The sequence below is a fragment of the Lolium rigidum genome, chromosome 2, assembly GCF_022539505.1.
Source record: "Lolium rigidum isolate FL_2022 chromosome 2, APGP_CSIRO_Lrig_0.1, whole genome shotgun sequence".
NCBI classification, from domain to species: domain Eukaryota; kingdom Viridiplantae; phylum Streptophyta; class Magnoliopsida; order Poales; family Poaceae; genus Lolium; species Lolium rigidum.
The window spans coordinates 185,620,870-185,632,199 of record NC_061509.1 but is presented as its reverse complement, the minus strand read 5'-3'; the positions used below and the strand labels follow the sequence as shown (position 1 = coordinate 185,632,199).

Sequence of the window (11,330 nt, the reverse complement as noted above, 5' to 3'; positions counted from 1 at the left end):
AAGCACAACAAATACAGTACCGTCTAATAATACAGCTGATGAACTGTGGTTTAGGGTTGTTGAAGATTCCACATGATGATGCACTCATCAGCCCACAATTTGGTGGGTAGTAAATCTCAAAAAAAATGGTGGGTAGTAATAAAGGTGTTTGTGTTCCACGATGTACAAAATGGAGTATATCGATCAAGTTCAGACTTAACAGATAATAAGGATATCTTTTGAAGGAGAGGCCCATACATACAAACAAATATAGCTGATTGCTTGTCTTAGCTGGTGGACTGTGGTCTGGGTTGCTAAGTTAAAAATATTGAAGATGCCACAAAATTATACACTCATCAGCCCACAATTTGGTGGGTAATAATAAAGATGAATCCATAGTCATTATATGTTACTCACTAGGTGTTGGCATTTCAAGGTACAAATGGAGTAATATCGATCAAATTGGGACTCAAAAGATAATGAGGGACATTTATTTAAGGGGAAAACAGCAGGATAGGCCAATAGATACAAGCAACTTTCACTAGATGTTAAAAACAGATGTTCAGACTAAAAAACATGAAAGATAATAAACCTATATTGTTAGAGATAGAATGTATTAACTTAATTCTGAGTCCAAAGATATCCGAGTGTAAGATCAACATAATACATGAGGTCCAGACTGATACAAGCATTGAATTAGCTATTATAGTATTTAGTAGTGCCACCTTTCAAATGTGTGCAGCTATGTAACTGTTTGACTAATTAGTCTAATCTACACAAAGGTCACAAGGAAATAATATTGAAAATAATTCATCTGTCATAAAATTATTTGTCGAATATTGTGTTTTTTATAACTTGAACTGACATGCTACTATGAAAACTAGTGCTCACAATGGCATACTGAAGACATGCCAAATTGCCCATCCTCAACCATTTCAAAAAAAAGTGCAGTTATTAAAAACAGAGTTCGAGCATACTGCAAACTAATCTTCCCCTGTCTGGCTCGTTTCATGTAGTGTGCACATTCCTCAGTTCGGACACGTAGACGTTGTGCTCCTAGGTAGAGCTAAAACTGTGCCACGCCTCAGTGAGAAATAAATATTTGGAGTGTATATGGAAACATATCTGCTGCTTCCTACAGGCACAGTCATGATGTATAACTGCAGAACACACTCAACCTCGTTCATGCGATACGAAAAAAAAGGGCCAATTGGCTAAAGATGTAAAATACTTGGCAGTGCATTGACTGAAGCTTACAGCCTAACGCATCCCAGTTTATCTCACAAACACGATCTAGTTTGTCTTGTAGTTCTGAGTAGATATGCATCACGCAGTTGAAAGTTCCTGAAATTTTCTACATGGGCCTTTTTAACAGAATTTGTGAACTTTGTTTTTTGCAAACACAACCATGTGCACCTGAAATATGACCCTTTTGATACAATTGTTCTCTTAGGCTTAAAATAGAAAAAAATCCATTAAAAAAGTATCTTAAGGCATCGGATAAATGATAGATAAGCCCAATTAATATATAACTGTCTAATAATATAGCTGATGAACTGTGGTTCAGGGTTGCTAAGTTAACAATAATGAAGATACCACAAAATGATACTCATCAGTCAACAATTTGGTGGGTAATAGTAAAGATGAATCCAGTCATTATATGTTATAGTACTCACCAAGTCACTCCGTGTTTGCCTTTCACAAGGTACAATTGGAGTATATAGATCAAATTCAGACTCAAAAGATGAAGGATTTTTCTGAAGGGGATAACAGTAGGAGATGCCCATATATACAAACAACTTTCACTAGACATTAGAAACAGAATGTTCAGGCTAAGAAAACATGAAAGATAATACTTGACATAATAAACATATATTGTTAGAGATATAATCCATTAACTTAATTATGAGTCCAATGATATCCGAATGTAAGATCGACATGATATATGAGGTCCAGCCAATGATACACGCATTCAATTAACTATTCTAGTCTTTAGTAGTACCACCTTTCAAAATGTGTGCAGCTATGTTAAAGTTTAACTGCTTAACTAATTAATCTGTTATAAACCACGTCATTTCAGCCATGAAATATCCTGTGCAATTTTGTGTACCACATACAAGATATGCATGAATTATGGTCTATAAACCATCCATAGTATATCAATGAAATTCCTTACCTCCTCCGTATTATCTAGTGCATCATACGGGTAACCTTTTGATGCAGCACTCCAGATCTTAATCCGTCAGGTCATCGCTCATACTGAACAGCTGTCAAGTTCCAATGGCTGCATGAGATGATGCCTCAGAAATGCACGCGTTGTTCAAGCGTCAACCTCAATGTGATCGTGTAACAGCTTGCCCAGCAACAGTGACAACTACAACAGGAGGCATGGTCAGCAGATTGTGAGCCCACACAATGTCTCTGTGTCAAACTTATTTGTATAACGGCAGAAATCAGAAACAGCATGTGTCAAGTCAGCAATGTTCTACACTTCTACCCTGAGAGCAAGAAATTTAACGGTTGCATACCTGGGTGCTCGCAAGGTAGCCCAGTGGTCACAAAATATCCAACCAATGAAACAGAATTGCCATGAAACAATTTTACTGCAGCTATTTATGGGAGACAACAGGGATCTGCTTACAGCATGCTGCAAGCGCAAATCAGTGTACAAGCGACGATCAAGAAACAACAGGACATCTCGTATCATAATTTAGGATGAGACTACTGAATATACAACAGGCAAACCATCATTGCATCAACTGATAACTGAGAACAGCATTTTAGATTCTGTACACATTGAAAATTATGAAATGACAGAAATATAGTACAATCAAAAGGAAGATAATTTACAAATCCTGCAAACAGAAGGACTTGAAGTTCTCTGTTCAGTTCAGCTCCATCCAACTAAGCAGGTAGTGGTTCTTCCAAAACTGTCAATTCAAAACACATCATCAATGCACCATAAAAAAATATTACGCAGTATATGCCAATGAAACAGGGTAAACTATGAAAATGGAGAAGGAGCATGAGATCAAAACCTTTTGTTTTTTCTGGAGCTTCTGGCCTCTTTGGTGCTTTAACGGGTACATCAGGAAGCTCAATAACATCATCAACATCTTCAGCTGGAGCTTCAGTGTCAACTGGTGCATTAGTTTTCTCTTCAGGTCGTACCGCAGTAACAGGAGCATCCGGCAGAGAATCAAGGGAAAGCTGCAAAGAACAGCGACTATTAAGTTTGGCAGAGAAATAAATGCTCATTTAAGTTCAGAACTCGAGGCTTATCATGTTGGTAATTTTTTCAAAATGAACAACAGATGAAAATGAAGCCTTTGGGGTAAACCTCAGCTTCCAAATTTTCGAATTCAGCCATGACAGCCTCCTCATCCTCAGCAGATAGTTGTTCGCCAAGAGCGGCATTTATTTCCTGCAATCAATATTGGTCCATAAGCGACGTAAGAACATAAGCAGGTCCATGCAATTGTAGTTGGGGCATATACCACAACAAAAGGTAAAATTTATAATGCAGAGATCCCGAGAAGGAAGTGGTAAAAAACACATGCAAGTATAAACAACTTCTCCAAGAGAGTACCTTAAAGAACAGATGAAACAAACTTTACGGACATTGACCAACAAACACACAGACATCAACAACTAAATATAAGAGATATAAAATTGCTACTTGTATTAGGGTGACTTCAATAAGTCACAAGTTCAGAGAAATCATATGCTGTAGATCAGTACATGTTTAAGCTGCAAACTAGAAAGCTAATTACATATTTATTTAAACAATGTAGCAATGAAATCAGTAATGTCACATTTCCAGACAACTATAACAGTTCCATGAGATGTATATATTCTAGCTAGTTCCACCCAAGTAGATGGAAACAGCTTTTACAGAGATTCGAGGTGGCACTTGAAGTTTAACTTAGGATACCGTTGGAGAAATGAGACAGTGACTTCCAAATCAGATGCATTAAGAACCTCACATGAATAAAGCATTACAAATACAGTAGCCAGCGGTCAGGTAGGTTTATTGAACTTACATCCTGATAAGCCTTAGCCTCAGCTGTGTCATCCATTAACTTTTGGACATCGTCGATGTTTATCTCACTCTGTATAGACTTAAGGGCAGCATTTCCAGTCTTTAGGCTTTCGAATACAGCCTTTTGCTTACTTGCTAGTTCAATGTCTGCTAGCTACAACAACAGGATGAAAAAAGACTGTCAAATCATACCTCGAAACTAAGAGAATTAATGCTAGTTAGATCCAATGATGGAAAGCTGAAAGAAAAACCTTATGCCATATACATGGACATGCAGTTCATTACGATCCATAATTTATGTAATATAAACTACTAACCTGCTGTTCAACATTCAATTGCCATGTATCAACTTGTTTCAGCAGCTCTTCCTGGGATTTCTTCTTCTTCAGTGCAATCAAAGCTCTGTCTCTCTTCTTTTGTTGAACCAACTGGCGTGCAGCTTCCTTTTCTGCTTCAATCACCTTCTCAAGCTGGAAGAAGGAAGGTGAACCATACGTATGAAGAATCAGGACCATGCTAATTGTCATTAGAAACGGCAATACCAGTGGTTTAATGCGAGGCAAGCTCAATAGTTCATTCAAAATAATGAATACTTCATTACAGCACAACAAAGTTCTATCCACCTAAAGGTAAACTCAAAGGTCGAAACCTTTTTTTTTTGTGGGGAAACAATTTCTTCGCACAGCATGCTAGTACGAAAACCAGATTGTATGTTTGTCACGGACATTCACCTAACAAATTCACTAGAATCCGACCCAAGACCTCTACCCTTGTATTGGTTACACTCTCAGCCATTCTAAATCTGGATCAACTGCTGTGAACCCAAAATAACAAACAGCAAATCAATCTAAGAAAAGCAGGAAAACTGGGCCCTCTTGGCAAAACTAACTAGGTGGAAAGGTTCCTCTCCGTTCAGTTGTAGAAACAACTAAACCTAATTCCAACTACGCCCGCGGTCGCGTGATGAGCGTGGGCACCAAATCTGATATTATCTGGCCCTGGGGGAAAAAATTGGGGATCAATAGACTACAAGAACTGAATATCAGGCGGTCAACAATATAAACTACAACGATTCGATGGCACAATAGGGACGGGGGCGGAAAATTAGATCATCGGATTGGGCAGGGCGGGGGCAGGAGACCTGCTGCTGGAACAGCGCGAGCTTGCGGCGCTGCGTCTTGAGGGCGACGATGGCCTTGTCAACCTCCGTGATCTTGGGCTTCTTCACGAACACGTTCCCCATCTTGCTCTCCCCGTGTACCCCGTCCGACCACGGTTTCGCCGCCGGCGGGGTAGACGGCGGCGTGAAGGAAAGAATAGAAAGAAGGAAAGGTGGACTGCGGGAAGAGACGCCGTCACGGCATCACGAGTTCATGTATTAAACGGAGCTAGGCTATTCGTTTTGGTCCATGCGAACATTGCAAACAGTAACACAAAAATTCCCTAAAAAAAAAACAGGAAGACAGAAAAACTCAACCTAGCGGCCCAAGGCAAACACACTCGCGGTTGACCGTCTTATTTCAGCCTAAATTTAAGCCGGAAATGTGGCTCATTTTATAAAAAAAATCTTTTGTAATTTCAGAAATATTACGCCTTTTTATTGTATAAAAAATATTGTGTCATCGGCCTAGCTGATACCGACTCGGATCTTTCTGTCTAGGCGAACCCAAAAGGTGGGATTCATGTTTCCCTAATCCGACGATAGCCAGGTCGACGTGACCGAAAGCGACAAGCCCTTGTCGGGCTAGAAAAACCAGAAAAACCACGATTTCTGGTCGTCGTGTCAAGCGGTACCCGAGGAGCCCGGTCAGGTTAGGCGAGCCCGATAAGTCGGGCACGGCTTGTATGAGATCTAGGCTTCACGTGCGATTGAAGGATCCAGTACTCTGGACCATTAGATATGATACATGTGGTACAGATCGGATTTCCTAGAGTAGGTGGATCATTTTTGCAAGCAAGACCCCGTTGTCCTCTATATTTCTGTACCTTCCTGTCCCATCACGTTCTATTCGACCCCGGTTCTCACATCGGCGAAGCCGGCGGCGATGGCGCCGGCTCCAGATACTGTACCAGTCCATCCCCACACTGTACCAGTCCATCCCCACCTGGTGCCGACATGTATGGAGAGAGACAGCGGAGATCCTTCCCTCACCCCTTCTCTCGCGACAATGGAGTCCTAGCGATGGTGATCCGTCCCCATATCTTGCCGCTGGATTCTCTTCACCGCGTAGCCAGATCCTGTTTCACATCCGCACGGCTGCTCGATAGGATTTTCAGGTACTTTTAGTTCGGATTGCATGTTCTGTAGTATTGTTCTAATTTCAGATATTTGCTCCCGCGTTGATGGCAATATATTTGATTAAACGGATTTTATTTACTTTCCATGCACAATCACAGTTCTCCTCGGTCAGAAGAAAATGCAATCTATTATATCTATGGTCATTGCATTCTTTGTGTGAATAGGAGTTTGGTTAAAAGGTTTTTGTTTACTTTTAATGCACAAACACAGTTTTGCTCGATCAGAATAAATGCAATCCATTATATCTTTGGTAACTGCACCTCTTTGTGTGAATAGAAGTTCAGTTCAAAGGATTTTGTTTACTCTTCATGTACTACAACAGTTGTGCTCTGTCAGAACAAGTACTCCTTTTGCGGTCTCTTTTCGACGCTGGTATTTTAGAAACAGAAATGAACATGTTATATGTTCTCGGCTGTTGTTTTAGAATCAGAACATGCCATGTAAAATTATATGACGATCATGTTTAGTTTTGGGAATGTTATCCGATTTTACAGACTTTATCTAATCTGCATGCGCAAACATACTTCTGTCCCTTGCTACCAATATTTTTGGGTATCTTTTCAATGATGATAATGTGATATATGTACTGCTAGTATTTTTTTATCATATTTTTATTCAATTACGTGGTTCTAACCCTTGCGGTGCCGGTAATGAAACAGAGTGAGGACAGAGTTTTGGACAGTAAAGCATGCCTTCAGTTCTATGCCAAGCAAGGTTCATCCCCCATGATTCTCTACCTTACTCATGGAAAATAATACTTTGTTGTTCAGTTATTTGCAAGAATAGTATGTCTAAGTAATTTATATTTATTAATTGCAAACTTGCAGATTATGGGGTCAAGACCAGAGGAAGGAAGTGGATGAGGCAAAAGTCTGCAGCTGGGACGACGGCGAAGCGGAAGGAGGGTGGCGACTTATAGAAATCTCTATGGAATAAGAGGAGTGTGGGGCGGCCAGCGTGAGGCCCTGCATCATATTAGCACTCATCTCTCTACTGTATCATGACATTTTGTTTATCCAGATGTATGCCATCCTGTATGAGATGATTGCTATTCTAAAATTTAGTTATAAATGCGAATAGTAATGTCTTCTTGTGGGCAAAAGCGAGTTGTGTACTCATAGCAGTTATCGTAGTTACAACATCTGAGAAGTATATGCTCAGTTTACTAGTATATGTGAGCTGGACCAGTAGGCAGCTGAGATGGGCATTCCACATTTTATTTCATTTTGAGCATTCAGATACTAAACCTTGAATGTGCTTTAACACTAAGATAAATGAGAGATTGCATGGTCATGGTTTTTCATGTACAGCTGAACTGAATGTCTATAATGCCTCCCACCAGGAACTGAATGTCATGTCTGTTAATCAACAGAGAAATGCATAACTGAATTTACAATATATATGTGCTGACAAGTATTATAGGAGAATGCACAGGCGACATAAAAAAATCACATAACATGCTAGATCGGTTACTATGTCCAATGAACCAGTTTTTCAGCTCACTACACAGTCTAGTTCTCCACTTGATTCCAAATCACACAGACCCGAAATGAGTAAGTCTAGTCCTCCACTTGAGTTTTTCGCATGTGGGATGAGATCTTCTAATTTGTTCCGTGCAACCGAAATTTTCTTCTTGTATCCATGTCAGCAGAATCAATGGGATTATCTTCAACTGGATTTCCATCTCCGTCATAGACAATATCTCTATACAAAAAAATACAAGTTAAAATGGGAACAGTATTAAATCATTCAATATCCGCTATAAGTATGGAAATAAAAGCATGGTCTCTTCTTTGGCGTAGAGAATTCACTAAGAGGAAGCATCCTGGAGAAAAAGAGTTCGCATCACTTAATTCTGTCACTACTAGGCTATTGACTGTTTCTGCAAAAAGAAAAAAAGATCGATCTGAAGCACACATGTTTGCCATGAAGAACCAGAAATATTAGCACTACTGATGCCAAATAGTCACCTGAGATAGTTGGTACGGTAAGCGGATTGGCCATGCAAGGATTGGTGATGGTGAGGTTGCACTAGTCCCCTCCATTTAGAAAAACAGTTCTGTATTCAGTTTCATCTAGTAACATGACATTAGAATCTAATGAACTTTTTTTCTCTTTTTCCTATCATAGCACTTATACGACATGCTCTTCTGTAACAAATAAAATCATATGTGTATTACCTGTATTTGTTCCTTCCATAAAAGGAACTGAAATCAAAATGCAGCAAATGCAGCTGAGCACTGAAAAATTTCCCTGAGCAGTAACAGTTATTGAGATTAAAAATGAGGACAATCACAATGAAAGAAACCAGATACAAATTATTGAAATCCAAGCTTGGCATATTCCTAAAGTTTGATTAATTCAAATTGCTACGAAGATGCTGCCAGCCTACCACATCAACTATTTGGGGGAAGGAAATCAAAGATAGCAAAAAATACAGCATCTTCTCGGGCTATAAGAGAGATGAATGAGCAGCCTCTCATCAAAGTCACTGCCGTACCAAGGACTAGCATTTGCAAACATATTGCACTTTCGCAACTAACCGTGGCATGTGGTATTCAACGGGCGATGCTGTGGCGTTGTCCCAACTCCCAAGTTGGATTGACGAGCTGATTGTCGCTAGGACTCCATTGCCGTCGCACGAGAGAGGGGAAGAGGGAAGGAATGTCGTTGTCTCTCTCGGTTCGCACCGGCACAGGATGGAGATGGGTTGGTACAGGATGGGGACCGTCGTCGTCGTCGCCGCCGTCGGCTGCGCCTCGAGTGAAGGGGATTTGGAAACCAGGGTTAGACTCGTGTGGGGATGGAAGGATACAGGGCCACAATATAGAGTAGAAGGGGGTGTTAGATGCAAAAATGTTCCACCAGGTTTAGAATCCGATCTGTGCCACAGATTTCACGTCCAGTGGTCCAGAATACTTGATCCTTTGATCGCACGTGAAGCCCGATCTCATACAAGTCGTGCCCCCGATAAGTCCCCGGACCGGGATTATATCGCTTGACGCTCCCCTTTTCCTCCTCTCTCATTTCTCTTGTTTTCACTTTGTTGTTCCAAGACTCAACTGGGTGATTTCTACGAGATTTTTACCATTCCTCCACCAAATCTTGTAGGTAGAGCAAGTAGAAAGCAAGAGAAACTACGATCTACTAATGAGATAGCTCGTGAAGTCGTTTTGGTGGTGCACTTTTGGAGCAATGGTGGTGTTGTGGTGGTGGTTCTTGGTGTTGTGTCGTTGAGCTATGTGGTAGTGGTGGTGGCTGGGTGACGCAAGACCGCTAGAAAGAGGGGCTTCGCATGCTTCAAGAGTAAACCTGAATCCCTCGCTAATTACAGTTTACCGTACTTATTTATGGGAGCTAGAGGGTATTGTTTAGTTAGCTACCGAATATTTCTCAAGTGGATTGGACATTTTTTTAGTTATGTATTGGTCTTGCGGTATTATTTATTTAGTTGGTAATATTTAGACCATGTTGACGTAGTTATTTTTATTTATTTACTTTGTATTATTTAGACAGTATACTGCCATGGTGCATAGCATTTGACGAAAGTGAATTTTTTAAAGGTCATGAGATATTTTTGATTTACTGAAATGTGTTGTTTACTACTGTTATGGCAGTGCCCGAACAACTCCGGTAGGAGCTGATCTGAGTTGGAATTGTCGGCTCCTCAAACATGGCGCGTTAGTCAGTTGAAGGAGTGGTTGACAATAAATTTTAGGCTTAATCCTCAAACATACATTGTTGGTGTGCATGCATTGTGGACCAACTATGGTTCAAAAAAATTATAGCATTTGAAGATGATAGACCGGACATCTCGGTGCACTAGTTACAAGCGTGTGAGCGCAAGGGAACTCATCCATCGCCTTAATGCTTCCCGAGGTGAAGGGGGCACTTAGCATGAAGGCAAGGGTGATCCAGCCAGAGCATTGAACCAGCTGTGAGATGGTTTTATCTATGTCAGAGTCTGTGTCACACGCTGGAGGCAGTGGTTACGAATCGGCGAAGCAATCATGCAACAAGAGGAGATGGTGATAGTGGCGAGATCGATGGCGATGATGAAGAAGGGCACATGCAGAACCTAAGGAAAGGGGAAGATGTGGATGGATTCGCAGATGATTTTGATTCTGGTGACTCGGATGAAGAAGAGCACAAAGAAGAGGTCTCGATCCCTTCTTCACGGAATCGGGACTTCTCAGGCGCAATGACCATGCATGAACGATGTCCATGATTTCGCCTAGGAGTATCACCAGAACAACATCTCAATGGGGGACACATATCGCGACAAGAAACATTTGTAGGAAGCATTCACGCAGTTGGCAATGTCCAGGCAAAGGGTTTTCAAAACAACTGTGTCAAGTCCGAAATACTTGAGAGTATGTGGTGACCCGGCATACCACTGCATGGTGTAGTATGCAAGTCTGATATAACACCAATGAAACACCGTTCCACTAGTATTATATCGCTCAGAGTGGTACAACAGAAACATATGCGGGTCCAAGGCATGTCTATAGAATTACAACACGGACTCTTTACAAAAGATCATCACGAGCCTCTTACTTTACAATGAGGTAAAACCGCAAATAAACTCCCGAAGAACGACTCGTGGTCTAATCCTAACACGAACTCTACTTGTAGAGTATTTAACTAGCTACGTAGGCTATGAATAGATTCTAGCTAAATAGGAGCTAAGTTTAGGAAGCTAGTTCCTTTCTATTGCTAATCTAGGTTTCTCCTTGTTGGATGTGGTATTCGACTCCTCCGACAGGGTCCTCGTCTCTTGAAGTAGTTGTTGACTTCTCGGTCTTCGAGTTGCACTGTAGATCCTCCTTCGATGCCTCCATATCTAAGCAGGGGATTTAAGAGTGGGATGAGTACGAGCGTACTCAACAAGTTCATTATAGGAAAGAGGTGTTTAGTGCACTAGCTAAGCATTAGACCAGAAAGTCTAATACCAATGCAAGATTTCATAATCATTTCTTCAAAAGATTGCTTTTATTCAGAAGAACTATG

At 40.8% G+C, this 11,330-nt stretch overlaps 1 protein-coding gene and 1 long non-coding RNA gene across 2 annotated transcripts; one reads left to right on the top strand and one right to left on the bottom strand.

The window, feature by feature from the left end:
* Positions 1-2,708: 2,708 nt before the first annotated feature.
* Positions 2,709-5,400, bottom strand: LOC124692711 (vacuolar protein sorting-associated protein 20 homolog 2-like). The gene is made up of 6 exons (XM_047226142.1): positions 5,163-5,400; positions 4,339-4,491; positions 4,023-4,175; positions 3,320-3,403; positions 3,018-3,189; positions 2,709-2,909 (listed from the first exon to the last, which is right to left on the bottom strand). Exons 1-6 carry the CDS (start codon positions 5,262-5,264, stop codon positions 2,884-2,886), a joined length of 690 nt encoding a protein of 229 aa, XP_047082098.1. The 5' UTR covers positions 5,265-5,400; the 3' UTR covers positions 2,709-2,883.
* A 728-nt stretch (positions 5,401-6,128) lies between these two features.
* On the top strand, positions 6,129-7,314 carry LOC124687828. The gene is made up of 3 exons (XR_006998321.1): positions 6,129-6,298; positions 6,980-7,034; positions 7,148-7,314. It is a non-coding gene; the product is annotated as an uncharacterized LOC124687828 (long non-coding RNA).
* The last annotated feature ends 4,016 nt before the right edge of the window (positions 7,315-11,330 follow it).